Source organism: Delphinapterus leucas, chromosome 8 (genome assembly GCF_059928025.1).
Source record: "Delphinapterus leucas isolate spDelLeu-1000000601 "Yukka" chromosome 8, BTC_Dleu_Yukka2, whole genome shotgun sequence".
NCBI lineage: Eukaryota > Metazoa > Chordata > Mammalia > Artiodactyla > Monodontidae > Delphinapterus > Delphinapterus leucas.
This window is the reverse complement of record NC_143136.1, coordinates 91,539,600-91,565,890: the sequence shown is the minus strand read 5'-3', so window position 1 is coordinate 91,565,890 and position 26,291 is coordinate 91,539,600. Positions and strand designations below refer to the sequence as shown.

Here is a 26,291-nt window from a genome sequence, read left to right as displayed (position 1 = left end):
ACATTACTACAGAGATTAAAAAATAGAAGAGAATTCAGAGACCATCAATACCCTCATTCTACAAACAAAAAGCCTGAGAACCATCAAGGCAGAATAAAACCCAGGTCTCTTGATTGTAGTCTAGTCCAACAAGCTGTACTAAACAGATATAAAAGTTAACTATCGACTTGGCAAAAGAGAGATTCGGTATTTAGTAATGACCAGCTATTTGAAAATCTAATTTTATCAGATTATTAATCTTGTTTCCTTTCATAAATGGCATGTTAAGGTGACCCTGAAGTTTAAGCTAGGTGGATAGAAGTAGAAAAATGTAATTAAGGCAAGAACTGGAAGAGCCAGTGTATCCAGTTTAGAAGCAGGAGCTGGTAGCAAGCAAAGGTTAATGTTTCCGATGGTCTAGAGTAAGACAACAGTCTATATCAGCAACTAAGGAATGACTGGGGAAATATAGGGAATTGGGGGATTTTTTTTTTGCCTAGAAAAAAAGAATTTGAATGTGCTTATTGCCATCTGCAGATATTTCCTATTGAGCAAACCACAGAATATTTGCCCCTAAAGGGCCAGTGGTTAAAAGAGAGAGATTTCTTTGTTCGGTATTAGAATTTACTAATGATCAAACCTGTTCAGAAATGAAAGCACACATCTTGGGATATAAAGACCAGTCACTCTAGGGGTACTAGCTTAGGCTGGAAAAACGCTTTGCACATATGCTATGGAAAGGAATCAGGCACTGATTTCTTGGGTGTTTGGGCCATTGAACGTGCTTTCAGTCCAGAAAATCTATGATCTTATGAGTAACCTTCTAGAAAGAGGTAGGCATTTCTTCATTGTGGTGTGGCTAACACCATGTTTTGTTATATTGAAGAAGTAGACTTTAAATAGGACTTCTAGACATGCAGACGATTTTTGTCTGGATTCTAATTGCTTTATAACTTGACATGAGTAAGAACTGTTTTACTTATGTGCAGCATGCTAGCACTTATTCCATAACCGGAAGGATATGAACTCTAGTCAATTATTAATCTGTAGGATTTAGGACTGTCTACTTCAGATAATTTGGGGCATCAGATACAAAGTACTGTTAAAGGCATTCATAATTATGTTATTTTGAAAAAAAACTATTCTACATATATAAATTTACCGAAATAGTTTACCTCATTGTATTGTATTTAAAACTTTCAGTGAACATGAAAGTACTGTTAAAGACAGACACAGTACAGAATGGAGAGACGTGAACATAATGCTACAATACTGGAGCCACTGTCATTAAAACCGAAATAAACAAGATTGTTTTGGCTAATTCAATAAGGCCTGAAACAGGAAAATGGGGATAATGAGCAGAGTGAAGACAAAACTATCATTATCTGCAGATTAAATGACTGTATACTTAGAAAAGAAAAGAAACTCAGTTGTACAGCCTTAAAATTAATAAGAATGCAGTAATGGCCTGATAAAGGTAAAATAGGAAGAAAGCAATATGGTAGATCCACCTTTCTTTTTTTGTCAACATCTGAGTGTTCTTCATTTACAGTCTTGATTATTTTACAATGTACTAGAAAGTCTGTGGCATGTGGTTATGTGTAATTTTGCTGAAGGACAAGTTTGTATCTTCCCAGTTCTTGTGCCAGCTTGGGACACAGTCTCTTAGTCGATGAATATGCTTCTACTTGACATACGCTATTGAATACAACTTTGCGATTTAAGACACACAGTCACATAACCCTGGTGTAGGGTGTCTGCTGTCATCTTCATTTTATACATGGTGAACCTAATTATATATGCCACAAGGGGATTGGGGGTCCTAGAGATTGGGGTCAATGCCCAAGGTCTTCTGAGGCTTTATCTCTATTAACAATAACAAACTGATAGGAGTGGTTAAAAAAAAAATACTGGATTGCTGAGCTACTAATATATTCAGTACAAAATATAAGAAACCTCTTTGAAGAAAAGTTCAAATTTTTACTGAGAACAATTTGAGAAGATTTAAAAAGCAAATATGCAATAGTGATGAGGTTACAGTGACATGAAAGCTTTCATGTACAAAAGGTAAGAGTTTGAAATGAAACGAAGTTTTCCTGAAAGTAGCGTGGCGTTATATATCAAGAACAGTTCTGATATTCATCTATCACACAAGGCCCTTGTGATGCTTGTTGTTAAAATACTGACATACTTGGTAAATAGCCAATCCCTGATGTCCCAACACAGGCCCTGCTGCTGCTTCAGCCTCTCCTCATAGATTCTGTACATCCTCCACCCATCCTGTACCTCAGCCCCCCACCTCCAAGCGTTCCAACTATTGGACTGGTCTTGCCTACCCAGAGGGCCTCTGAGAATGTTCTTTAGTTCTTTAGCCTGCATCCTTTCTCAGCAGCTGGCGTCTCACACCTGTTTTTTTGTTTGTTTTGTTTTGTTTTATATCACCAAAGATCAAGGATCTCATTCTAATCATTAATTCTGGTTCTTGGAATTAATCTGCAAAAAAGATTTTTGCACAAAAATTCACAGTTCATTGTCAGATGCCTAATAGCAAAAATACTTAAAACTAAGTATAACTATACATATAAAACTATATATAAAAATGTATTTCTATGTATAAATACATATTCATATATATTTCCACATATAAATGCACACATTTATATATTTTTTAGATACTTTTATTTATATTATATATAAAAGTTTAATAATGAAATTGATTATCCCACATATCCGTCTTTGAGAATACGAATAGCACTTTCAAATAAATTTTGATATATTCATGGTTTAAGTCTCAAGTAGGAAAGTCAAAATAATTCATATACATAATAATCATAATGGGTAAACTAAAGAAAATTATTTGCTCAAAGGGGAAAAAAACAACTTAGGAGAAAATAAACCAAAACATTAGCCTTTGCTTTCTCCCGTAGTGAGATATTTATTTTATTTTTACTTTACACTTCTATGTCTTGAGTTTTCTATAGTATTAATTTTACAGCCAGGGACAGGAAAAATAAACCCAATTTAAATTATAATTTTATAGTTGATGAGAGATGATGGTAAAGAACAGACTCACTGACTTCTGACAGTTCCTTCAGCTATTTGGCTGACGCCCAAAGCACTGTTCTGACACACGTTTTCATGACAATTTTCCTTTGGTTATTTCTGACCCACCGGTAATAATATTGCACCCAGACGAATACTTTAAGAACAATCTCGCTTGTGTTGTAGCTTAGCAGATCTTTTCTTCGGAGTCCATCTGTTCTCCCATGGCTGCTGCGAGGACATGGTGGCCATGGTGATGAGAGTGAGGGTGACGTGGCAAGAGGATGGTGGTTGTCGGCTCTCTGGTCCTTCAGGTCCTTGATTGTTTTCTGTTGATTATTTCTTGCTTTTTTTTCTACAAGGGCAACAGGCTCTCAGACTCTACGCACGCTAGGGCTGAAAATTTTCCTCGGCAACATTTGTGTTTTAACCACTATTAATGTGGCGGGCCAATGGTGTAAGGGTCAAATGAGAGATCGTGAAGGTTAAGAGCGCGTAAGAACACGGATGCACGCTGATATTGATGAAATCACACCAACGACGCGATTATCTTGGACTACCTCTGTCAGCTCAAGTAGTTTCATCTTATAAATCCTGTCTTTGGGCATGAAGAAGGTAGAAGAAAGTTGGTACTTTATTAAGGGTAATTCAATATAACTTATAAACATCATAATATGGTAGGTATAGAATTTACCTCTCTATGTGATGAAGTAGCAAATATCTTTATGTTTAAAATATATAAATTGAAAGGTAAGGCAAAATGCAGTCTTTTTTGAGTTGTTTATGAAATATCTCTACACTTCAGTGTTCATCACCCTTTGGGACATTTTCTCTATGTTTGTGTTTCATAGAACATTTTGGTAGCATGGCTTTTCTTCTGAAGTTGCAAAGCAATCAGGCAGTATTGTTCCTGGGCCAACAGCTGGAAGACACACGAAAGTAAATGGCAATGCCCTTTTGGCTCAGAATTTATATTCATAATCCCCTTCCTGAGACTCTCCAGCTATTTTAATATTCTACTCTTGTCTTTCCATACTGACAGAACTGCCTCCATACTGAGGCTCCCATGGGGCAAGAGAGAGAGAGAGAGAGAGAGAGAGAGAGAGAGAGAGAGAGAGAGAGAGAGAGAGAGAGAGAGAGAGAGAGAGAGAGAGAGATAGAGAGAGAGAGAGAGAGAGAGAAGAGAAGAGAAGAGAAGAGAAGAGAAGAGAAGAGAAGAGAAGAGAAGAGAAGAGAAGAGAAGAGAAGGGATCTCGTCAAGAATCTTTCATCTTTTACACTGCAGCTCAGAATCAGATTGTTCTTGTTCTGGTTGCAAACCCATAGCTGAAATTACTTTTCATCACTAAGCAGAGAGTTATCTGGGCAATTTTTCTCCCTAGAAACAATTTTTTTGTGCCTGATACTCTAGTAGAGGGAAAAAGGAAGATTGTAATCTTAATGCAACTGTAATAGAATAAAATTTTTCCTGCTGATACTCTAAAGAATTCACTTTTTTTTTTTTTTTTTTTTGCGGTACGCGGGCCTCTCACTATTGTGGCCTCTCCCGTTGCGGAGCACAGGGTCCGGACGCGTAGGCTCAGCGGCCATGGCTCACGGGCCCAGCCGCTCCGTGGCATGTGGGATCTTCCCAAACACGAACCCGCGTCCTCTGCATCGGCAGGCAGACTTTCAACCACTGCGCCACCAGGGAAGCCCTTCACATATATTTTGATATTAGAAATGAAGCAAGAATAGATGGAAATCAAATGGCTGGAGATAACTTGACCAGTCTTTAATCCTCCATTTTCTTGGCATGGAGGATGTTCTTATTTGGGGCAGCCCCAGGGTTCTCAAGCTGGGCTTTGTGTTTCATTGAATGTAGCTCAGTCAGAAAGACAAGCCATCACGAATACATGATGAGTGCTCTTTCACAGTGTCATTTTATTATGGAGCTGCCCATTTAGAAAGGCAAATCTTCATTTCCTTCTTTCCCAGTCTCCTTCAGCCTTCTCTTAAATGTCACCTTTTCCTGGAGGCTTACATGACCACCCAACTGAAAATCACAGAGCTTCCCCTCATGGCTTCCCCTTGCTATTTTTTGCCTTGGTTTTCTCCATGGGACTTATCATCATCCATAACGGTTGGATATTTTGTCTATTTTATTCATTGCTGTATCTCCAGTGATTAGAACCTAGCATTTAGTAGGTGCTTAAAAATATTTGTTGAGTTAATGTATAATAACTTCAATTTATTGAATTATGACTATATATCATGAACTGTGGTAAATTATCTCCATATAATGTCTTTAACATTCAGAGTGACCCTGCAGAGCAGACCATATTATCCCTAATTTACAGATATGCAATTTAAAGGGCAGAGATATTAACAAATTTGCATAAGACATTTCTAGTGAATACTAAATTTGAGTTCAATTTTCTCTATAGCCTCTAACTTTTCCTTTTCATATTTTTGTTTTCCTTTTTAATCAAATGACCTCGGATTTCAAGCAAAAAGGCAACATTCCTCTGCTAGCTCATGAAATATATCCTTGAAGTTCAGGCAATGGAGAAAAGTTGTCTGGAAGATAATGTCCCCACCTTTTCCCTATTTTTGAACTTTTCAAGTTCCACTGTCAGGTTTCAATTGTATGTTGTTCTTCAAATATAGGTATGATGCATTTAAAATATGGCCCATATGAAAGCAAGATATTATAACCACAAAAATACCTGACTGTGAAATTAAGTAAAACACTCAACTTAGGTCAGAAAGGAGACATGGGAAGTCATACTATAGTTATAGCTGATTTGAGGGACAGAGTAGTACAAAGGAAAGAGATTTGCGAGGAAGGAGATTTTAAAAAGTTAGTTTTCATTTAACTTCCCAAATCAAAAAGTCAGGATAGAAAATAATACAGGAGTGAACAGAACAGAAAAAAACAACAGAACACCCACAACCCAGCCTAATAGAAAAAAACCACAAAGAAACAAAACAAAACAAAAAACAACCCACAACTCAGCCTAACAGAAAATAATTTTTGATTCATGCTGACACATGTTTGGATTTTCCTCTTTGCTCAATCTCCACATATTGATCAACTGAGAAAATCAGTTACATCATCATAGAATGCCCAGACTCCAAAATCATTAATTTGCTTTGCTAGTCACAAAAGGGGGTGCGGGAGGGAAGGAAAGAAAAGAAAAAAAAAAGAAGGATGGTATATTGGAAAGAGTTTGCTTAATCCCTATACTTTTTCCATTTGTCACAGGAAACTTTGCAGATTTTGTTCCAAAGCTTTAGGGGGAAACATGTAATAATAAGGCTTTAGTTAACTCAAACAACTGCTGGCCTAAAGGCTTAGGATGTCATCAATAAGTAGTCTACAATTGCCAGAATCATGATCAAGCAATGCCTAACGAGAGATCATATATGAAAGGAGACTGACTATAAAATGAATAAGTACTCCCTTACTCCTCTTAAATATTGTTTTCTGGACCTGAAAGTTAAGATTTCCAGAAGGCTCTGCGATGCACAATAAAAGCAGCAGACTGCTGGCTTCCACGTTTCTTTTGTTTACCCCTGAATTTGTGGAGAATTTCTGAATTATTTGACTGATTCATTTCTAGTTTACTTTCCCCCATTCTTTTGGCATATTAGTTTGGCTTGGGTGCTCTTTAAAAGCCTTTATAGGGCATTTAACGTCTGATACTGGAACACATTCATAATGTTATGGCTCCTATTCAGAAGGATCCAGCCGAGAAAGAACAAATGATCTTCTTTCTTTCTTTTTTTTTTTCATTGTTTGAATCTCTTTACTGCTGGCTCATGGTACTATAGGGTCTGATAACCCCTCACATGCTTTTCAGTGATTAATGATCAACCTGCTCAGTTGCTTAATCTAGCATTTTAGAGTCCTTGATACTTTTTAACAAACTCATTGGAATCAAGCCTTTGCTAGTGAATAAAATAAGTGCATTAAAGCAATAATTCAGATCAGGGAACACAAGGTTTTATCTGTGTTGCCAACTCCAATCAAATAACTGGCAGCTTCTTTTTTTTTTTTTTTTTGTGATACGCGGGCCTCTCACCGCTGTGGCCTCTCCCGTTGCGGAGCACAGGCTCCGGACGCTCAGGCTCAGCGGCCATGGCTCACGGGCCCAGCCGCTCCACGGCATGTGGGATCCTCCCGGACCGGGGCACGAACCTGTGTCCCCTACATTGGCAGGCGAACTCCCAACCACTGCGCCACCAGGGAAGCCCAACTGGCAGCTTCTGTCTGAAGGATTCTGATGCTACTGCTAGGCTCTGTGAGAAAGCCTGTAGTTAGTGATGTGTGGAAGAGTTCATGCCTAAGAGTCAGTCGGATGAAGTGAGGCAGTGAGGGGAGAGTCTTCCTGGCAGAGGAGAGAGCACAGGCAAAATGTAGGGAAGAGTCATGATGTCGATGGGGGGGGCGCGGGGGAGAGCGAAGCGTAGAAACACAAGAAATTCAAGGTTCCTAGAGACAAGAGTTTCAAAACATGAAGTTGTGAGAGATGAGAATAAGAAAGCAGGCAAGGTGGTCTGTGCTCAGTTAAGGAGTTTGGACCTAATCCAGTTGATTAGTCATTAGAAGGTTTTAACCTCAGAAATATTGGGCTTGCTTATTAGCTCAGGGTTTTACATGGCTGTTGTAGTGATGGCTTTGAGGGAGACAAAGTTCAGCAGAGACAGGCTGAGCTTTTAGGTTATTATTTTAGTATTCCAAGAGATAGGTAATTTGGGCCTAAACATGGACATTGCTAGTATGGATGGAAAAGAGAAAGTAAAGAAACATTTAGCAGGAAAACTTACAGGTGGCCAGGGAGGGAAGATGAAGAAAAGAGCAAAGCTTGGATGTCTGGATGGAAAGTAAACAGGATAGGTGATGTATCAAGAAAATATTTGTAACTAAATTTATTTAGAACTGAATTATACATGTTTAGACTGTAATACTACAGAACATCTGAACTACCTCTCTACTGACTCTCTTTTATGGGGGAAAGAGGTTCATATAATTTTTTTAAATGCATTTCTCTTATTTCTGAGTGATACAAGAATGCAAACTACATATGGTATGAGATCAAGGAATATATTGTCTTATGGGAGATCTCTCTCTCTCTCTCTCTCTCTCTCTCTCTCTCTCTCTCTCTATATATATATATATATATATATACATAATCTCACAATAAGAAATAATAGAGTCTGTTATAAATAACAAACATAACACAGAAAATAAGTGCCTTACGAGCATGGTGACATTGTTTATTGTCAAACCCAGGATACTTTTAAGAATGAGAGTGGGAGGGAGTGAAAGGAGTAAAATTATTACAGTTTTTTGAAATATTTATTTATTGAACAAATTGTTTTTATTATATCGGTCAATTTATAAAATAGTTCTTTTATGTCATCAAAAAGTTTATGAATAACAAATGTTGGCAAGGATGTGGAGAAAAGGGAACCCTAGTACACTGCTGGTAGGAATGTAAATTGGTGCAGCCGCTATGGAAAACAGTATGGAGATTCCTCAAAAAACTAAAACTAGAAATATCAAATGATCCAGAAATTCCACTCCTGGGTATATAGCCAAAGAAAACAAAAACACTAATTCGAAAAGATACATGCACCCCAATGTTCACAGCAGTATTACTTACAATAGCCAAGATACGAAAGCAACCTAAGTGTTCATCAACAGTTGAATGGATAAATAAGATGTGATACATATATCACCATGGAATATTACTCAGCCATAAAAAAAGAATGAACTTCTGCCATTTGCAACAACATGGATGGACCTAGAAGGTATTTGTGCTAAGTGAAATAAGTCAGACAGAGAGAGACAAATACTTGGTTATCACCTATACGTGCAATCTAAAAAATAAAATGAAAGAATGAATATAACAAAACAGAAACAGACTCAAAGAGAACAAACTAGTGGTTACCAGTGAGGAGAGAAAAGGGGGTAGGAGCAAGACAGACGTACGGGATTAAGAAGTACAAACTACTATGTATGAAGTAAATAAGCTATACAACAGCACAGGGAATATAGCCAATATTTTATAATAACTACATATGAAGTATTATCTATAAAAATTTTGAATCATTCTGTTGTACACCTGAAAACGAATATAATATTGTAAATCAACTACATCTCAATACAAAAAACTTTAAAATATAGTTATTTTTTTAAAAGTATTTTCAAAAATAAAATTGCAGTGATAATATTTTGTTAGAAATTAAAGAAGCTTGGGAAACAAAACCAGATGGGACATTAGCACCAGGAGCAAGTACAACTGTCCCTGGCAAACAAGAAGTGTGGTCACCTGACTTATGAAGTCAGAACTGCATTTTACGTGCTACCCCTTGAGGAAATAATTTCATTATCTCCTCTTGTTGTTCATTAATTTCTTCTAGGGACCCAGCAGTGAATGCACAGAAGGTTCGTGTCCACACGTGGGCTCACACTCTATAGAGGTTGTTACATGAACCTACGGGTTCCGAGTCTCCATTGCAATTCTAGCATTGTGTCCTCTGTCATTGCCATAGGAGGTGGGACTGGGTGGCTCTATGGTAGAACATTCTGCAGGTTGGGAAAGGGACAAGATTGGAATGAGCCCTGGGGATGTGCTAGATACATTCTTCCATTTGGGTAGATCCCACTATCTGAATTTTAAAATGTTGGGTTTGGGAGCCTCAGAATTAATGATTTTTTTAATCTAAAATATATGGCTAGGCGCATAGCACAGGGAGATCAGCTCGGTGCTTTGTGACCACCTAGAGGGGTGGGATAGGGAGGGTGGGAGGGAGGGAGATGCAAGAGGGAAGAGATATGGGGACATATGTATATGTATAACTGATTCACTTTGATATAAAGCAGAAACTAACACACCATTGTAAAGCAGTTATACTCCAATAAAGATGTTAAAAAATAACAATAATAAAATCACTGCATGCTAATAGAAAAAGTAAAATAAAATACATGGCTAGGCTGATAGAGGCAAGAACAGAACTTTTGGCCTCTGGGCCTTTGGGGCAAGGTGGAATCTCTCTATTTCTCATTAGCCCACAGATTTTCCTATCAGCCTTTTGCCTTAGTTATCTTTTGTACCCTCCAAAAATAATTACTGTAGAGAAAAACTTCCTATGTCCTTTTAGTATTTGGTGTTTTCCTATTGCTTAGTATGAAGTTGTTAGAAAAACAAACACTTCGGAGTCAGACAAGTATGCCGTAAACTTTAGGCACATTAATGTCCCCTCGGCGTCCAGTTACTCAAATCGCCTTATCTAGTTGGGAACAATACTGTGGCATTTGCGATAGCATTGTGGTCAGGATTAAGTGAGATGTTTCAAGTCAAGTGCCTAGCACAGTGTTTGACAAATAATAGGTGGCCAATAAATGACGGCTAGAATAATGATTAAGGAAGGACTAAAAGGTGTCAGGTCCAGCTACGGAGAAAACTGTCACATAGGCTTCTTCATCCTCTGTTTCAGCTTCCTTCCCATATCTTCTCCCCCCTAATCCCCACTGTCTCCCATTACCAGTACTTGGGACTCTCATTATACCATTAGACGGCCCTCTTTTCCAAGTCTAGCATCTTTTGTTCCTGATTTATCTTCCTCATCTCCTTCTTTTCAGACCTCTCAGTCTTATGACCTATGCTTTTTCCGCCCACCATATCTAACCTTGTAAAGGTTCTGTTAATGCCATTTATGCCAAAATGTTAACTACTAATGTCATTTTCATATGCTAGTCTTGCCAGCACGTAAGTCTGTTTTAGTGAAGGTCAACATGACAACTAAGAGAATAAAAGTGCAAACTTAATTTGGAGGCATCAGTAATAGGGAGAGAAGAGAGATTTTTAAAGAGAAGGACTCAATGATAACAATAAAAATAACGAACAGCTAACATTTATTAGGTGCCAACTCTATTTTGCACCGTGCTTTATAAGCATTGCCTCATTTAATCCCCTCACCCAATAAATTATGTACTATTAATATTGCTGTTTTTCTCATGAGGAAAATGCACCTTGGAGAGATAAAGCAAATTTCCAAAGGTCCTAGTACCAAGTAAGCGGATCAGACAGGTTTGGAACTCAAGTCTATCCAACTTACCGTCATCTATCTCTCTTACATAGTCACCTACAGGCTAAATTTTCATCAGGGCAGGTATCTATTTGCTCCTCTTATCATCATTTGCTAGAGCCTGGTGTAGTGCCTGGCACATAGTAAATAATCAATCACTGGTGCATGAATTAATGCATAAATATCTATTCTGCCATAACTTCCTCTCCATTTACCTCTCTGGGATCACCTCTTGCATGGAGGCACTGCCTTGCCTAACATTCCAAAACTCTGAATTGCCAGTAGTCCCACATATACGATTCTGTTTCCTGACTTCCTGTCCTCTCTACCTGCAATTCCCATTTCCCCAGAAGTCCCTGGGCTAACTTCCACTTACCCTGTAACAGAGAACTCAGGAGTGATCTGCCATGAAGCTTTCCCTCTCTCTGGTCTCTCCTCCTATCCTCTCCCTCACTGTCTCCTTTCTCCTTCCCACCTTGGTCCAACCCAGCCAGAGTTCTTTCCATGTCTGTCTATGCCACTAGACCATGGTGTTTTTGAGGGCACATGTCTGATATACTTGTTTATCCTTTTTTATACCTGACATATTTTGTATGTGACATATATTTTGTATGCATCTGGCCCAGCCTAATTTATCAATTCTATGGCATGTTTTTTTCATACTTAACATCTCTGAAATTGATATACATCTTCCAGTTGATGAAATCTTAAAATTATAATTGACAGTGTTTTTTCTGATTTAATGATATAAAAAGAAGGGCTGTTTGCATCCTATAATGAAGGGCATCTTAGACTTACTGTAATATAATAATTGATATTAAATAAAGGCTATATGAATGAATGAATGAATGAACAGCAATCATAGCCCTCCTCAAATCACATTATTCTTCCTACTTACAACTTAGCTGTTCTGCATCATAGACATTGTGGCAGGGCAACAGCTGAGTATTATTCTTTATTTATGCTGGGCTTTCCTAGAGATAATAAACTCGTTCAAATTATTCTTACTCATTTCTTTCTGGACTGAGGTGATCTGTTCCCTATGCTTTTCTTCCAGGTGAAATTGATCTTCATATCCTCTCCAAAGTGCAGGCTCAATACCCAGGAGTTAGTATCAATACTGAAGTGGTTGAACCAAGTGCTGAACAAATCACCAAGTACAAAGGTACTTGTAATCCACAGTGCTGTAGATCAAATTCTGTTCTGAAAGGCCTGTCACCCCAAATGCGTCCCTTCAGTCATTAACAACACAGCTGCTGTGGTATGTTCTTTGTAAGCTTATTGAGAGCAGAACCTGATTAATTTGTTTTCTTGGCAGGAATGACGAAACATCTCAGAATATAAATAGTGATGAGAATTCCCCCCCCCTTTTTTTTTTTTACTGACTCTCCATCCCTCCCCTGGTCATCAACTATTATTTTTGATATTTATTCTTAGAGACAGAGTCATTAATTCATTCAGAGGTATTTAAACAGAATCCCTGCCCTTAAAGAGCTTACGTTTCATTGCTTACAGCAGGAATCAGGAAACTTTTCTTTAAAAAGGGCCACAGAGTAAGTATTTTAGACTTAGAGGGCCACATGGTCTCTGTCACAACTAATCAGCTCTGCCACTGAAGCCCAAAAGCAGCCATAGATAATACATACACTAATGAGTGTGGGTGTGTTGCAATAAAACTTTATAAACACTAAAATTTGAATTTTATATCATTTTTACCTATCATGAAGTATTATTCTTCTTTTGATTTTGTTCAACCATTTAAAAGTGTAATGGCACAAGATATGAAAGAAGCACGAAATCAGAAAGTAGTGTATAATTTTTAGCTTGCAGTCTATTTAAAAATAGGTGGTGGGAAGATATGGCCCATGCCATGGTTTGCTGATTCCTGACTTACAGAATCATATCACCTGTCTTACATCAATCTTCCATTGATAAAATTCACCAGTTGATTTCCCATTAACACCAAGATAATAGTACCTATGTCTGATCAGGATTCTCATAATTATTTCTTATTGACTCCATTCTCTAATTTCATTTAACACTAGAGGAAAAACTAGGATGAACTCTTTGGTCTTCTGGAGATTTATAAAAAAGAAAAATGTGCTTTATATCTGTTATGTATATAACACTGATTGCATTAAAATTCTAAATGGAAATGGGTTCCGAATTTGCAGTTAAAATTGATGGTGTGCCACCTCTTCTCCGTATTTTAGAGCTTGTAGCCAAGACATCAAACCTCGAGAACATAAAGTTTACTTGGCATAAGGAGACATCATCTGAATATCAAAATAGAATGATGGAGAAAAAAGAACTTCAGAAGTGGGACTTTATTCATATGATTCAGGTAAGAAATATTTATTGTTATATACTCTCAGAAGAAAGATTTTTCAGAAATATTTCAGAGTACCTAATATTTTAACTTTAAAAAGAAAAATGAAATCTGATTTCTGATTTTACAAGTGACCATTATCTGTCCAAATTGAAGTTAAAGATGTTGACAATACTAAGAGATCCTCTGTAACATTTAAAAAGCCAGTTTTCTCTATGCAAAATACCCCCATAGTTACTGATTTTTTTTCAATGCTGGCTTAACTTTTGTGGGATTGAAAGTTCATAGATAGTAGAGTGTAGCACATCCTAACACAATTCTCCAGTAACTCTAATGGTCTGGATGGACCAACATCCCAGAGTTTTTCTGAATCCTCTTGCTTTTGCCTTCTTTTGATGACCTGGCTCGTGTGCACATGACAGAAGGGCAGGCTAGATGATTTCTCAGGTCAACAAAGTGTTACTGACATTAGTCAGCCATTACATAGGAATTTATTCCCATGGTCCAGCACTTATAGTGTATTTCTTAGAAATACGGTAGTGTATTTCTTGGAAAGGGGGAGACAATTCAGTAGGTGGTATGGGGACATACTTCCAGAGGCCACTGACATATCTGGATAGCATATAGGTGTATAGGCTTTGGGTGTTGGCTACCATTAAAAGATGTGTATATTTTAGAAATACCACGATGAACAACAAGATGCTTTTTGCTTTCTATAGTCCACAAGCACAGTCATCCCAAAGGAATAAAGTTTTTAAAATCATAGGAAGAAATGACTCCAAGATCAGCATATGCAGGCAATCCTACATCTTTGCTTTCTTAGCGGACAAAATCTTTTACCTATAAGGGAGTCCTAACATTGCTCAGCAAACCTATGTTTCTCTAGTAGACTTACTTTCCTACCTTCCCAAACAGCTGGCCCTTGAACAACACAGGTTCGAACTGCGTGGGTCCACTTATATGTGGATTTTTTCAATAATAAATGCTACATGACTGGACGCAGAACCCCAGAAACAGAGAAACTGCATACAGGGAGGGCCAACTCTGTGTTATGTGTGAATATTTGTGCACAGAGTGTTGGTGTTCCTAACCCCTGCCTTGTTCAAGGGTCACCTACTGTATAACTATCTCATACCTCCCTCTCTCTCCTTATACCTCCTGTAATCCCTCCTCCATCACTCATTTCCAACTGATGACCTCACGTCCTATTCTGTAGCAAAAAGAGAAACCATCAGGTAGAAAATCATCTTCCACTCTCCAAATTTACAAACATAGCTGCACCTGTACGCACCATGTCTTTCTTTCCCCTTATTACAAAAGCCTCCCTTTATCAAAAGCCAATCCCTCCACATATGCTCTGGATCCCATTCTTATAAAATTCTTCTTTTTTTTTTTTTTTTTAGCATCTAAAAAAATCTGTATTCTACAAACATACCAGTGAATGCTATAAATAAGGTAATATGACATAAAACAAAATGAAAAATATATGTGAGACTGTTCTCTTTAGTGTACAGAATTCATGGCAGTTGCTGTACTATCAGGCTACTTAAATAGATCTATATCTATAACTGTATTTATATCTATATCTATATTTATATATATATAAAATTCTTATATAATGTTGCAGCTTCAGAGATCATTCACCAGTTTCTCTCAAAAGCACCACGTCTGTTCTTTCTTTCTCACAGCAACTCTGCTTCCTCTGCATTACTCCTCTGTCCCTCTCCATCTACTCTGCATTTTTCTGTGCTATTTCTCTGTCTCTCTATTGCTCCTTGCGGTCCTAGCATTCTCATGACATCCTTCAACTTAATATTCATAATCAACTGCAGAGATTCTGTGTCTATTAGATCAAATTTCAGAGCATCTGCTATGACCCACCTCCTCTTTTCAGCCAGGTCATGTCATGGATGGTTAGCCATCTTGTGGATTAGCGGCATCTGGGTGCCTGTCTATGTATGGTCCCTGTGATGAACAGCATGGAGTGACATGATACTAAATATGGCCTGTGATGCTGCACAAGCCGTGTGCAGCTCCACTGTATTTCATTCATTTGTGTGAGAGGGGCATAGCTTAGGTTGTTTATGTTTTACGCAATAAATTCTATCATGGCATCTACATAAAGCATTGAATTCTTGTTTAAGAGAGCTGAAGATGAGACGTAAGAAGTGTCTATGGGGGTAGACTCCAGGGATGTAAGTCCTTAGGGAAAATTTTCTACTGCCAATGTTTAATTCCAAGCTCTATCTGTGTTGGGTGGAAAGACCTCTCCCTGCACTTCACCAGAGATGGTTCAGTTATTAAAAATGGGTGGGCTTACTTCACTCTGGGTCAGAAAGAGAAAAACAAATACCGTATGCTAACACATATATATGGAATATAAAAAAAAAAAAAAGCTACTGGTGAACCTAGTTGCAGGGTAGGAATAAAGAGGTAGACATAGAGAATGGACTTGAGGACACGGGGTGGGGACCCGGGGAGAGGGAAGGGTAAGCTGTGACAAAGTGAGAGAGTGGCATGGACATATATACACTACCAAACGTAAAATAGATAGCTAGTGGGAAGCAGCCGCATAGCACAGGGAGATCAGCTGGGTGCTTTGTGACCACCTAGAGGGGTGGGATAGGGAGGATGGGAGGGAGGGGATATGGGGACATAGGTAGGCTTATGGCTGATTCGCTTTGTTGTGCAACAGAAACTAACACGGTGTTGTGAAGGAATTATACTCCAATAAAGATCTATTTAAAAAAAAAAAAAGGGGGGGGTGGGCTGACTCCTAGCACCCTGGGACCATGCATGTAACTTTAGGCTTTATCCAGTCCATTTCCCTAGAGAATCTGTCAACATCAAAGCCTGTCACATTTTCCATGATTTTAAAAAAAGCATCTGTGAGCCTACGGTGAAGCTAGTGCAAAGGGCTTAATTTTAAAACAACGCTCCATGAAATGGAATGTTTCTACGGTGCCAGCACCATTTTTGCCCAGAACTACCAAAACTCACAAAATATAGAGTGAGCATTAGAATTCAGTGCCCCCATGTGGAATGCAGACTGTCTCGAGCTATAAATGTCTGTGTTAATGAAGCCAGAAAGAGTAAAGTTTAAGCTGTTTGGCTCTAGTTGAGTAAATACCATAGTTTCCCCTCTCCCCAAATATTTTCTCACACTATTATTCTATCTCTATATATAACATTTTTAATTTTTAAATTTCTTAAGTGTTTTGTTGAATAAAAATCCACTCAACTTGGACATCAAACCTTCTAGTGAGTATTTAGTCCAAGCAACAAAGACATTGACACAGAAAAGCATCTCGTTTCTCTCTTCCTTCATTTCTAGATGCTGTATTATGTAAAAGACATCCCAGCCACGCTGAAATTCTTCCATAGTCTCTTAGCTACCCGTGCTAAGATTCTCATTACTGTTGTGTCCGGTAAGTTATTTTCCTTCAGCCTGAATTTTAAAACAGTGATAGCGCATGGATACGTGTGTTTGAAGGCAGCTGGTATATTTCATCTTCCTTATGAAATTCTTGATTTGGCTTCTGATCAGAGTCAATTAATTAACACAGTATTAGGAAAATCCTTCACAACGGCTTTCAATTTAGGAGTTCCAGTGGAATTAAATGTCTGTTTACTTCTTTCTCTCAGGCAAATATATCCTTGTTGTCTCTATATAAAAAATATTTAATATACAGCAAATACAACGGATAGGAATGTTTTTAACGAGACTAAAAATAGTAAATATTTCTATTTACCTCCTTTTTGTCTCTTGAATGTCTCTCTTCTGTGATGTTTATTAATAAATATCAATAAAATAAAGGTTTAAATATTTGGGACACTATCATATTTGATTAATCTGCATTTCTAGAGCCATTATCAATGTTCATTTAGGTTTTCTCAAATAAGTATCAAACATGGTCCCCTTGTTTTGTTTTGTGTTGTCGTGTTATTTTCCAAAGAAGGCATTTGATCATGTCATGTTGTTTCCAATGATACAATAAGTACCACACAGAGAACATAAGTAAACAGATTAGCAAATGAAACACAGACATTGTTGCATTCATTAATTCATTACTTCTTTCATTCAGCAGTCTTTGTGGATTGTCCACACAGTGCTAGGCAGGTTCACTCCACGTACACAGCAGCCTCTATCTCCCTAAGCTTATACCAGACCCTGTACTCAGAAACCATATGTCGCAAAATGCATTTATTCTTTTCTTTATAAATTTATTTATTTATTTATTTTTGGCTGCATTGGGTCTTCGTTGCTGGCCGTGGGCTTTATCTAATTGCTACGAGCAGGGGCTACTCTTCGCTGCGGTGCGCGGGCTTCAGTAGTTGTGGCACCAGAGCTCGGTAGTTGTGGCTCACGGGCTCTAGAGTACAGGCTCAGTAGTTGTGGTGCATGGGCTTAGTTGCTCCCCAGCATGTGGGATCTTCCCGGACCAGTGCTCGAACCTGTGTCCCCTGCACTGGCAGGTGGATTCTCAACCACTGCGCCACCAGGGAAGTCCCCATGTATTCTTAAATATGAAGAATGGCTTTAAGGATGGCAAACATAGCTGTTGCCTATAATCCTGGGTTTGAACTCATGTGGGAGTTTGGCAAATGAGAGTTCCTGTACACAACCTCTTCTCTAAGGGAACATTTGATATACTATTTTTATCTCAGGTTAGTTAAAAATACTCATTTGTGTGGGAGAGTTCTATCTTACCATTTAGAAGGGCTTCTGTAAACTGGATGTTTCCCACCAACCTCTCTCTAAATTAGGACACTTGGGTAAAGCACTTTGTACTGCATTTAGGAATACAGAAGTCAATTTAGTTATCAACACTGAGGGCAGTCTATTCTTGATAATCTGTGTCAATAATAAAGAAACAGTGTTGCAGACAGAAATAGCAATTCATCCAGTAGTCATATATGTTTGATTTTAGGATATATATCATATCAAATGAAGATCTACTGTTATATATATTTGGTTTATGCTTAAATATTTTCAGAAGTCAAGTATTTGAGTGTCAGAAGGCAGCTGTCTATGAGTATATGCCTACCAATAAGAAAAAGCCAGCCTAAGGTTTAGGAAGTGGAATGAGCAGTCTACAAGCAACTGAGAACGGACTAAGTGCCCTTATGGATACAGTATTCTGCTGGCTACATCATGAATACGTTAATAGAATCCATGGTTTATTGGCATCAGGATATGTGCAAACCAAAACAGGTCCAGTGAAATGCAGGATGATACATAAAATCAAGAATGCTGAGGCACTTCCTAGCTGTGTGAACTTGGTCTGTGAGTCTTAGTTCATGCAAGGCCTATTTCCAGATGATCATACCTACATAATACGGCATCTATGCACACATGTAGTTCACATGTACTATGTCTATATACATTCATGGGGAAAAAAAATCAAAGAAAGGGAGTAAAAGCACAAAAACCAGTTAGCTTTCATAAAAAAAGGTATTTTGAGTCAAAACTTATTCATTCTGTAGTTTGACGGTGGAGATGTTTTACTAACTTTTTCAGCACACAGCTTACAATTTTTCATTACTGCACACAGCAGTGGGAGGCAGGTATCCCAAAGAGGAAAACACTGGTAACACACAACCCTCTTAACTCCGTGCTCTTCCTAAGATACCAGCTCCTTACTTCCCCCTTCTACCCCTCTTATTTGTTACCTAGAGTAGTTTAACTCCCTTTTGCTCTGCCTGTCTGACCTAGATAAACCTGTGCACCTATAAACCCATCTTAACAACAGTATATTTCTCTGAGATAAATTCTGTTGGCCCCTCGGTGTATGGAAGTGCCTATGGTCTTCTTTTTTAAAAATAGTAAGAACTGCTTTGTCGTATTAATAAAGCTGATATAAACATATGGGTCAACTTTCAGGAAAATAGAGCATAGTCAATTTCCAACAGTGAAAACAAAGTTAATCGCAAGAACTTTCCAATCAGATTTGTTTTATATCGTTGTCAATTAACATGTATAGAATTGATCCACATTTTGATTAGTCACTTTTTCATTCGATGATATCACTGCAAATCCCTATCTGCCAGACCGGTCTGTGGATAGCAGACAGGTTTGGGAAAGCTCCCCAGGTCATCTGAGGTGCCTGATCAACTTCCTACCTTACCGCTGTAGAAAAACCATTACCCTAAACTACCTTCTCAGCCCCAACTTGAACCCCATTCTTCATACTTGCCCAATGAAAACATTCCTTAAACTTGAATATTACCCTAAAACTTGAAACACCCACACCAAAATGGTTCACACTAGGCTCTGTTTATATCACATTTGTTGCAGTCACTTTCTAAATGGAATCTGCTTCATAATTACCCAGAAGTGAAGAAGCCTGTTTGTATATTTCCTTTCTTTTGGGGCAATATTCTCATCCATAGCCTCATTGCAATACAGCAAACTGAGTACTCGATGCCAACAGAGTCAGACAAACCTAGAACTAGTCACTAAATTAAATTTCTAAGAACACTCATCAAGCCAGTATCTCACCTGAGTGCATAATGGTATGTCTGGATTAACATCTTGCTCTAAAAGGTCATCTTAAATATGCCCCACAGCTAAGGCTTCTGCCTGTCCATCCGAGTCAGACACTGACCTGTTACTGAACTGATGCGTTCTCTCTGTGAATAAACTGAAGTACTCAGTTATTTGAGCACCATATGGACACCCACTGTTTGCCATTTATTAGATTCTAAGATAATGAAATATGGGGTCAGTTTCTAGATTTAATTATGCAGGGCACCTAGGCTGGTTAAGGTGACAGGTGTATTCAGCATATTCAAACACAGCCTACACTCTTGGTCCCAAGTTCACTGCATAGGTTAGTCCTGTAGATTTGGTTCATTCAGCTTTTATTGAGCTCCTCTAGTTGGTCACTGCTAGGCTCCGGGGTTGCAAAGATGACTGTTACTCCTCTGCCTTTGAAAGGCTCCTAATCTAATGGAGGATTCAGACATGTACATACTTTCAAAAAGGTGCTAATTTCTGATCAGAGGCCGATAGGGAGTTTAAGGAGAGTTCCCGGAGAGCAAGAGGCTCTGCCTCTTACCTCTAGTCCCAGATCTTTGCAAAACCCTTGCCAACTAGAGGAAGACACCCAGTGAATGTGTTTGAATTGAACTGAATAATTGTTTATTATTTCTGCCTTATACTATCCCAACTACAGCTAGTTCTGAATGTCCATTCAAAAAAAGATACCGTGTTTTAGCTAACATGATAGACATGGAATCAGAGAATACAGCAAGTTCTGGAGATTTGAAGATGGATTTAATAAACAGGAATAAAAGACTCAATAAAGAAGATACACATATTCACACGCACACAGTGCACACCGAAATAGGCAGAACAGAGGTTTTTCTCCAGTTCCTAAGTATCCATTAAAAAGTTAGCCCAGCTCAGTAAATATTTATTTATTTATAACAAACAGAAGTTCCTGATTATAATGATAAAAGATTTGATTTGGGGATGAAAAAGAAGAGAAATAAGAAGAGGTGGATTTTTAAAATGAGGAGTATCCCACACTAAAATAATGTTAGTGGCATGTTTTTCTGCAAAGGTAGTAGCCAGGCATTCGTTGAGAGAGTTGCTAATTAAAATGCAACTTATCTGGTTACAGGAGATTAGCCAGGAGGTCAGTGACATTTTCTGTCTTGCCCTCTCCTTATCTAAGGAAGGAGGCAAATCATGGTGTGTTATTTTTAATAAGGGGGGTGGGGGTGAGGGACCTGGTTTGTATCATGTTGAAAACAAAAGTAACACCATATGTTGTGCCCCCCGAGAGCCATTATGATAATGTATCAGTCAGGAAGTTTCTAACTGCTCAGCTCAGAAATGGCACTGAGTCACAGAACGCTGACGCCAGCAAATTCTCTGCAATTCGTGTTTGGTTCTTTTTTCTCTGCCAGGGTGAAAAAAAAGAAAAATGATAACAGAGCTCTTCCTCAACCACCGAAATATTTATTTTCTTGTAGTCTTGTTTGCAGGCAAATTCTTATTTAGGCAGTCGCTGTCTTTGGAATGAAAGATTTTTGTAGTACATGCTCATGACCCTCATTTTTTTTCCCACTGAACTGAGGTTTTATTTTTTTCTGCTTCATTCCAATTCCACCTTCTTCTAGAGCTTATCCTGTAGTTATCGTTCCCTCTTCTGAAATGTTAGTGGAACATCAATTATCTAGGCTATTTATTATTTACCATTTTCTGCCTTGGTTATTCTCTTTTGTTGAGTTAAATCAGGAGACTTTAGCCAAGCCCATGGATGAGGCCAACGTCCTATAATTATATGCAGAATTGTGTGGCTATATAGTGTTTGTATACTTTTCTGGAGAGTCCGATTACTTTGATTACATCATAAAGGAGCTTTCGGAACCAAAAAAGTTCACGCCTTTGAAATCTTAATTTTTAATCCTGGAAACTCATAGAGCTGTAAGTTCTCTCTTATATTGCTTTGGCCAAGTCCAACTTAATTTCCTAACACTTGAGCAGTGTTTACTATGTGCCAGTCATGGTTCTAAGTGCCTTACTTTATCAACTTGGTGATCCTTGGAACAATCCTATGAAGATAGTCTATTATTATCCCTGATTTATAGATGACAAAACTGAGGCACAGGTTCATAAAGCTAGTAAGAGGAGAAGCCAGGCTTCCCACTCAGAAAGTCAGGCTTTAGAGACCGCTCTTAAATGCTGCACATATCCACTGTCTCTGTAACAGCCCACTATTAGATGCGTATATTAGAAAGTCCATAAACAGCTGTTCTTTTGTTTTGATTTATTAGTATTATTACAGATTTCTGAAAAGCAGATTTGTCTTTTTACATTCTCAAGATTACAACCAGTGGAAATACATTATCAAAGTAATTCCATATAATATTCATTTATTTTGTAAGCACTTATTACACATCTGCCATGTGCTTACCATTGAGCAATGATTCACTTCAATTATCTCATTTAATACTTGCAGTTGCATTTGGGGTAAGTATGGTTATCTCTATCTTATAGATGAGAAAACTGAGGTTCTGAGAGACTAAATACCAAACCTCATCTCATTCATGAAGTGTCAGAACAGTCCAACCTATCTCTCCCACAGATGCTGTATCTCTTAGCTTCTACACTGGGCCAGGTTTTCAACTAAATACAACATACACTGCTAATATATCTTCTAAAGCTGGGGACAAAATTTTTAGGACTCAACCTAGTTGTTGCTGCCCAAGGCAGCATCCTGTAATTGTATAGACATGAGAGGCTACCCCATCTTTGGTCTGGGTAAACTATCATTGTATTTGCTGTGCTCTTTCTTTCTATTTCAATTTTTACTCTTAGACCCTTTCCTCTGAACCAGACTAACATAAACAACTGCCTTCCTCCTATCACCACCTGAATGTCCAACGGGGACCTCAACCTTATGTCTCCAAAACCAGATGCCTGATAACACATTTAAACATGTTCCTCCCTCATTCTTCCCATTTCCAATAATGGCAATTTTCTCTTTTCAGATGCTTGGGCCAAAATGACTGGGATCATCACTGATTCTTTTCTTTCTTTCACTATCCAAATTATTATTGTTAACAATATCCAAATCATTAGCAAATGGCATTGGATCTAGGAGTGTAATATATAAAAAATTCAACCACTTCTCATCACCTCCAATCTTGCTGCTGCAACGTAACATCATCTAACATCCAGATTATTGCAGTAGCTTTCTTACTGTTCTTCCTGATCTGTCCTTATGCCCCTATAGTCTATTCTCAATAGAGAATAGTCCATCTGTATGGCCAGAGTGACCTTATGAAAATGCAAATCAGGTTAAGTCACTCTAATATTGTGTTGTCCAATATGGAAGCCACAGTTGGCTACTGAAAGTGAAATGAATTAAGATGAAGTAACACTTAAGGTTCACTCCCTTAGTCACACTAGCCACAGTTTACATGTTCCATAACCATAAAGTGGTTACTGGCTATGATACTGGACAACGCAAATATGGAACATGTCCAAGAGTCCAGAAAGTTCTATTAGACCACACTACAATGGCTTCCATCTTTTTCCATATGATTTAGCACCCAGTCTACTGCTCACCATCACCCGTACAACCTCCTCTCCTTCCACGCTCCCCTCTGTTCACTCAATTCCAATCTCACTGGCTTCCTGGCTAGTTCTTAACATGCCAAGCCTGTTCCTGCTTCAGGTCCTTTGCAGTTGCTCTTCTCTCTACCTGGAGTAATCTTCTCTCTGACATCTGTGTGGATTGCTGTCATGTCTCTGCTCAAATGTCACATTATTAGAGAGACTATATCTGCGGCCACCTGATATAAAACAGCAACCCATCCAACTCTTTGATCCCCCTTATTCCTTGCTCTGATTTGTTTTTCATTAGCACTCTGCACCATCTGATATACGATTTATTTACTTATTTAACTTTCTCTCCTCCCACCCCCTTCACTCCTTGAACTGAGCTACACAAAGGCAAGAATTTCTTTTTTTTAAATTGACTGCTCTATTCCAAGCATCTAGTGTACTGGTTGGCAGAGTAGGTAAAGGAAAAGAAGGATAGCTGAAAGCATGAATTTTGTTCTGTTGCACAGGAACCAGTGGCTGGGAGAAGCTATGGAAAAAGTACGGATCTCACTTACCCCGGGAGGACCTCTGCCAGTATGTCACGTCATCTGACCTCATGCAGATGCTGGACAAGTTGAGGATTAAGTATGAGTGTTATGACCTTCTTTCCACCATGGACATATCTGACTGTTTGATTGATGGCAATGAAAATGGAGACCTGCTTTGGGATTTTTTGACAGAAACCTGCAACTTTAGTACAACAGCACCACCTGATCTCAAAGCAGAAATTATGAAAGATCTGCAAAAGCCTGAATTCAGTGTAAAGAAAGAGGGAAAGGTTCTTTTCAATAACAGTCTGAGTTTCATAGTGATTGAGGCATAAATGTCCACCATGAGAATGTATTCAAAAACTATAGTTTGAACAATTTTGATCATTCACTTATTTGTGCATTAAAATTATAAATATATCTCATAATATAAACAGAGCATTTTCTCTGATATGTAAAATCTAGAAAATCCCAAGATATTCTTGGACTTCCATGTGGAATCATATATGACACTGCTGGTCTTATCCCATCCCTTCTATCGGTAAAGAGACTACATGCTGTCTACACACCACATAATCTGGAAAAATGAGACAACTAAGTTTCACGGGCTTATTGACAATAAAACCCTTTCCATTTGTTGATTATAATGGAATTTCCTGGAATACTAATAAAATATGTGCTATGGATTTTTAAAATACTAGTAAAGTATATGCTTATTGATACCTTGGACATTAAGAAAGCATATGTTTATTGATTTTTCCCCTTCTGTGAAGAAGTATTTCTCTATGTGCATTTCTTTATTGTAGTTTCTTATTTTTAAAGATTACTCTAATTAACTTTGTTATGTGTTGTCATTTCCTCCCACTTTGTTTTCTCTTTTAATTTTGTCTATGATTTTGTAGTGTTTTGTTTGTTTTCTGCTATACTAAAGTTTTTCTACTTTATTCAGTCAAATTTAGTTTTTTTCCTTTTTTAATTTCTGGACTTCTGACACATTTTAAAAGGCCTCCTAAAACCAAGGCTTTAGAATATTAACATATTTAATCATAATAATTTTATAATTTCACTGTAAAAAAATCTTTGATATGTTTGAAGTTTACATAAGTATCAAGAGTGAGTTGAGAACAAGCTGATTTTCCTCAAAAAAAAACCCCATCTATATCAACACAATTGACATAAAAACCCACTGACTTAAAATATACCTTTTATCATTCACTAAATTTCTTGAAAACACTTGAGTCTATTTCAATACTCCATCATCCTTATGCCCCTCTGTCTTAAGATCTCCTCTAAGATCAAGAATAATCTTTAGGGCTTCCCTGGTGGCACAGTGGTTAAGAATCCACCTGCCAATGCAGGGGACATGGGTTTGAGCCCTGGTCTGGGAGGATCCCACGTGCTACGGAGCAGCTGGGCCCGCGTGGTACAGCTGCTGAGCCTGCGCTCTGGAGCCTGCGAGCCACAACTACTGAAGCCCGCGCACCTGGAGCCTGTGCTCCGCAGCAGGAGAAGCCACTGCAACAAAGAGTAGCCCCCGCTCGCCACAACTAGAGAAAGCCCACTTGCAGCAACGAAGACCCAACGCAGCTAAAAATAAAATAAAATAAATAAATATATTTTAAAAAAAATCATCTTTAACAGTAGTATTTCAGAGGATTTTTGAAAAGTTTTTGATAATCCTTATATTATCTTTAATAATAAACATCTATCATTCTTAAAAAAAAAGCACACCTCTTAAGTAATTAAGTAATTTTATAATTAATACATATATTTTAAAAATATAAGTAAATAATTACTACTCCCTGTTAGAAACAGAACAAAAGTAAGGTTTTACTAAAGAGGTCACGGACCCTGATTCACCAGTGATGAAACGTTCAACATAGTATGATATTCACTCTTTCACATCACAGAGCTACCACTTAATGCTGTGGTATAGTCACTTAAAAAGGATTAATGCCTTCCTTCAGGCCCAGGAAATACACTGGAGTATAGAGCCTATTTCTACCCACAAATTACCAAGCTTTATTGTTCATAATAAGTAAAACTGACTTGCATTACTCTCTTTTCATGGACAACTTTATCAATATTTTTTTGAATTGTCAGTTGCAACAAATGAAATGACAGTTATCCAATCAGATTCCTGAATATGAACCCTGAACCATTAATCATACTGATACGTACTACTGACAAAGGAAATCTGTGAAGCAGGCATGATTGATGGATATGGACCATGACGACCTTGAACAACTTC

At 38.0% G+C, this 26,291-nt stretch overlaps 1 protein-coding gene across 1 annotated transcript in view; it reads left to right on the top strand.

Annotated features, from left to right (window-relative positions):
- The window catches only part of HNMT (histamine N-methyltransferase), a 36,804-nt gene extending 11,508 nt beyond the window's left edge, over positions 1-25,296 (top strand). The window contains exons 3-6 of the mRNA XM_022569632.3: positions 12,158-12,265; positions 13,314-13,444; positions 16,764-16,857; positions 24,020-25,296. Coding sequence (XP_022425340.2) covers positions 12,158-12,265; positions 13,314-13,444; positions 16,764-16,857; positions 24,020-24,375 — 689 coding nt within the window. The 3' untranslated portion in view covers positions 24,376-25,296. The remainder of the gene's footprint in view (positions 1-12,157; positions 12,266-13,313; positions 13,445-16,763; positions 16,858-24,019) is intronic.
- The last annotated feature ends 995 nt before the right edge of the window (positions 25,297-26,291 follow it).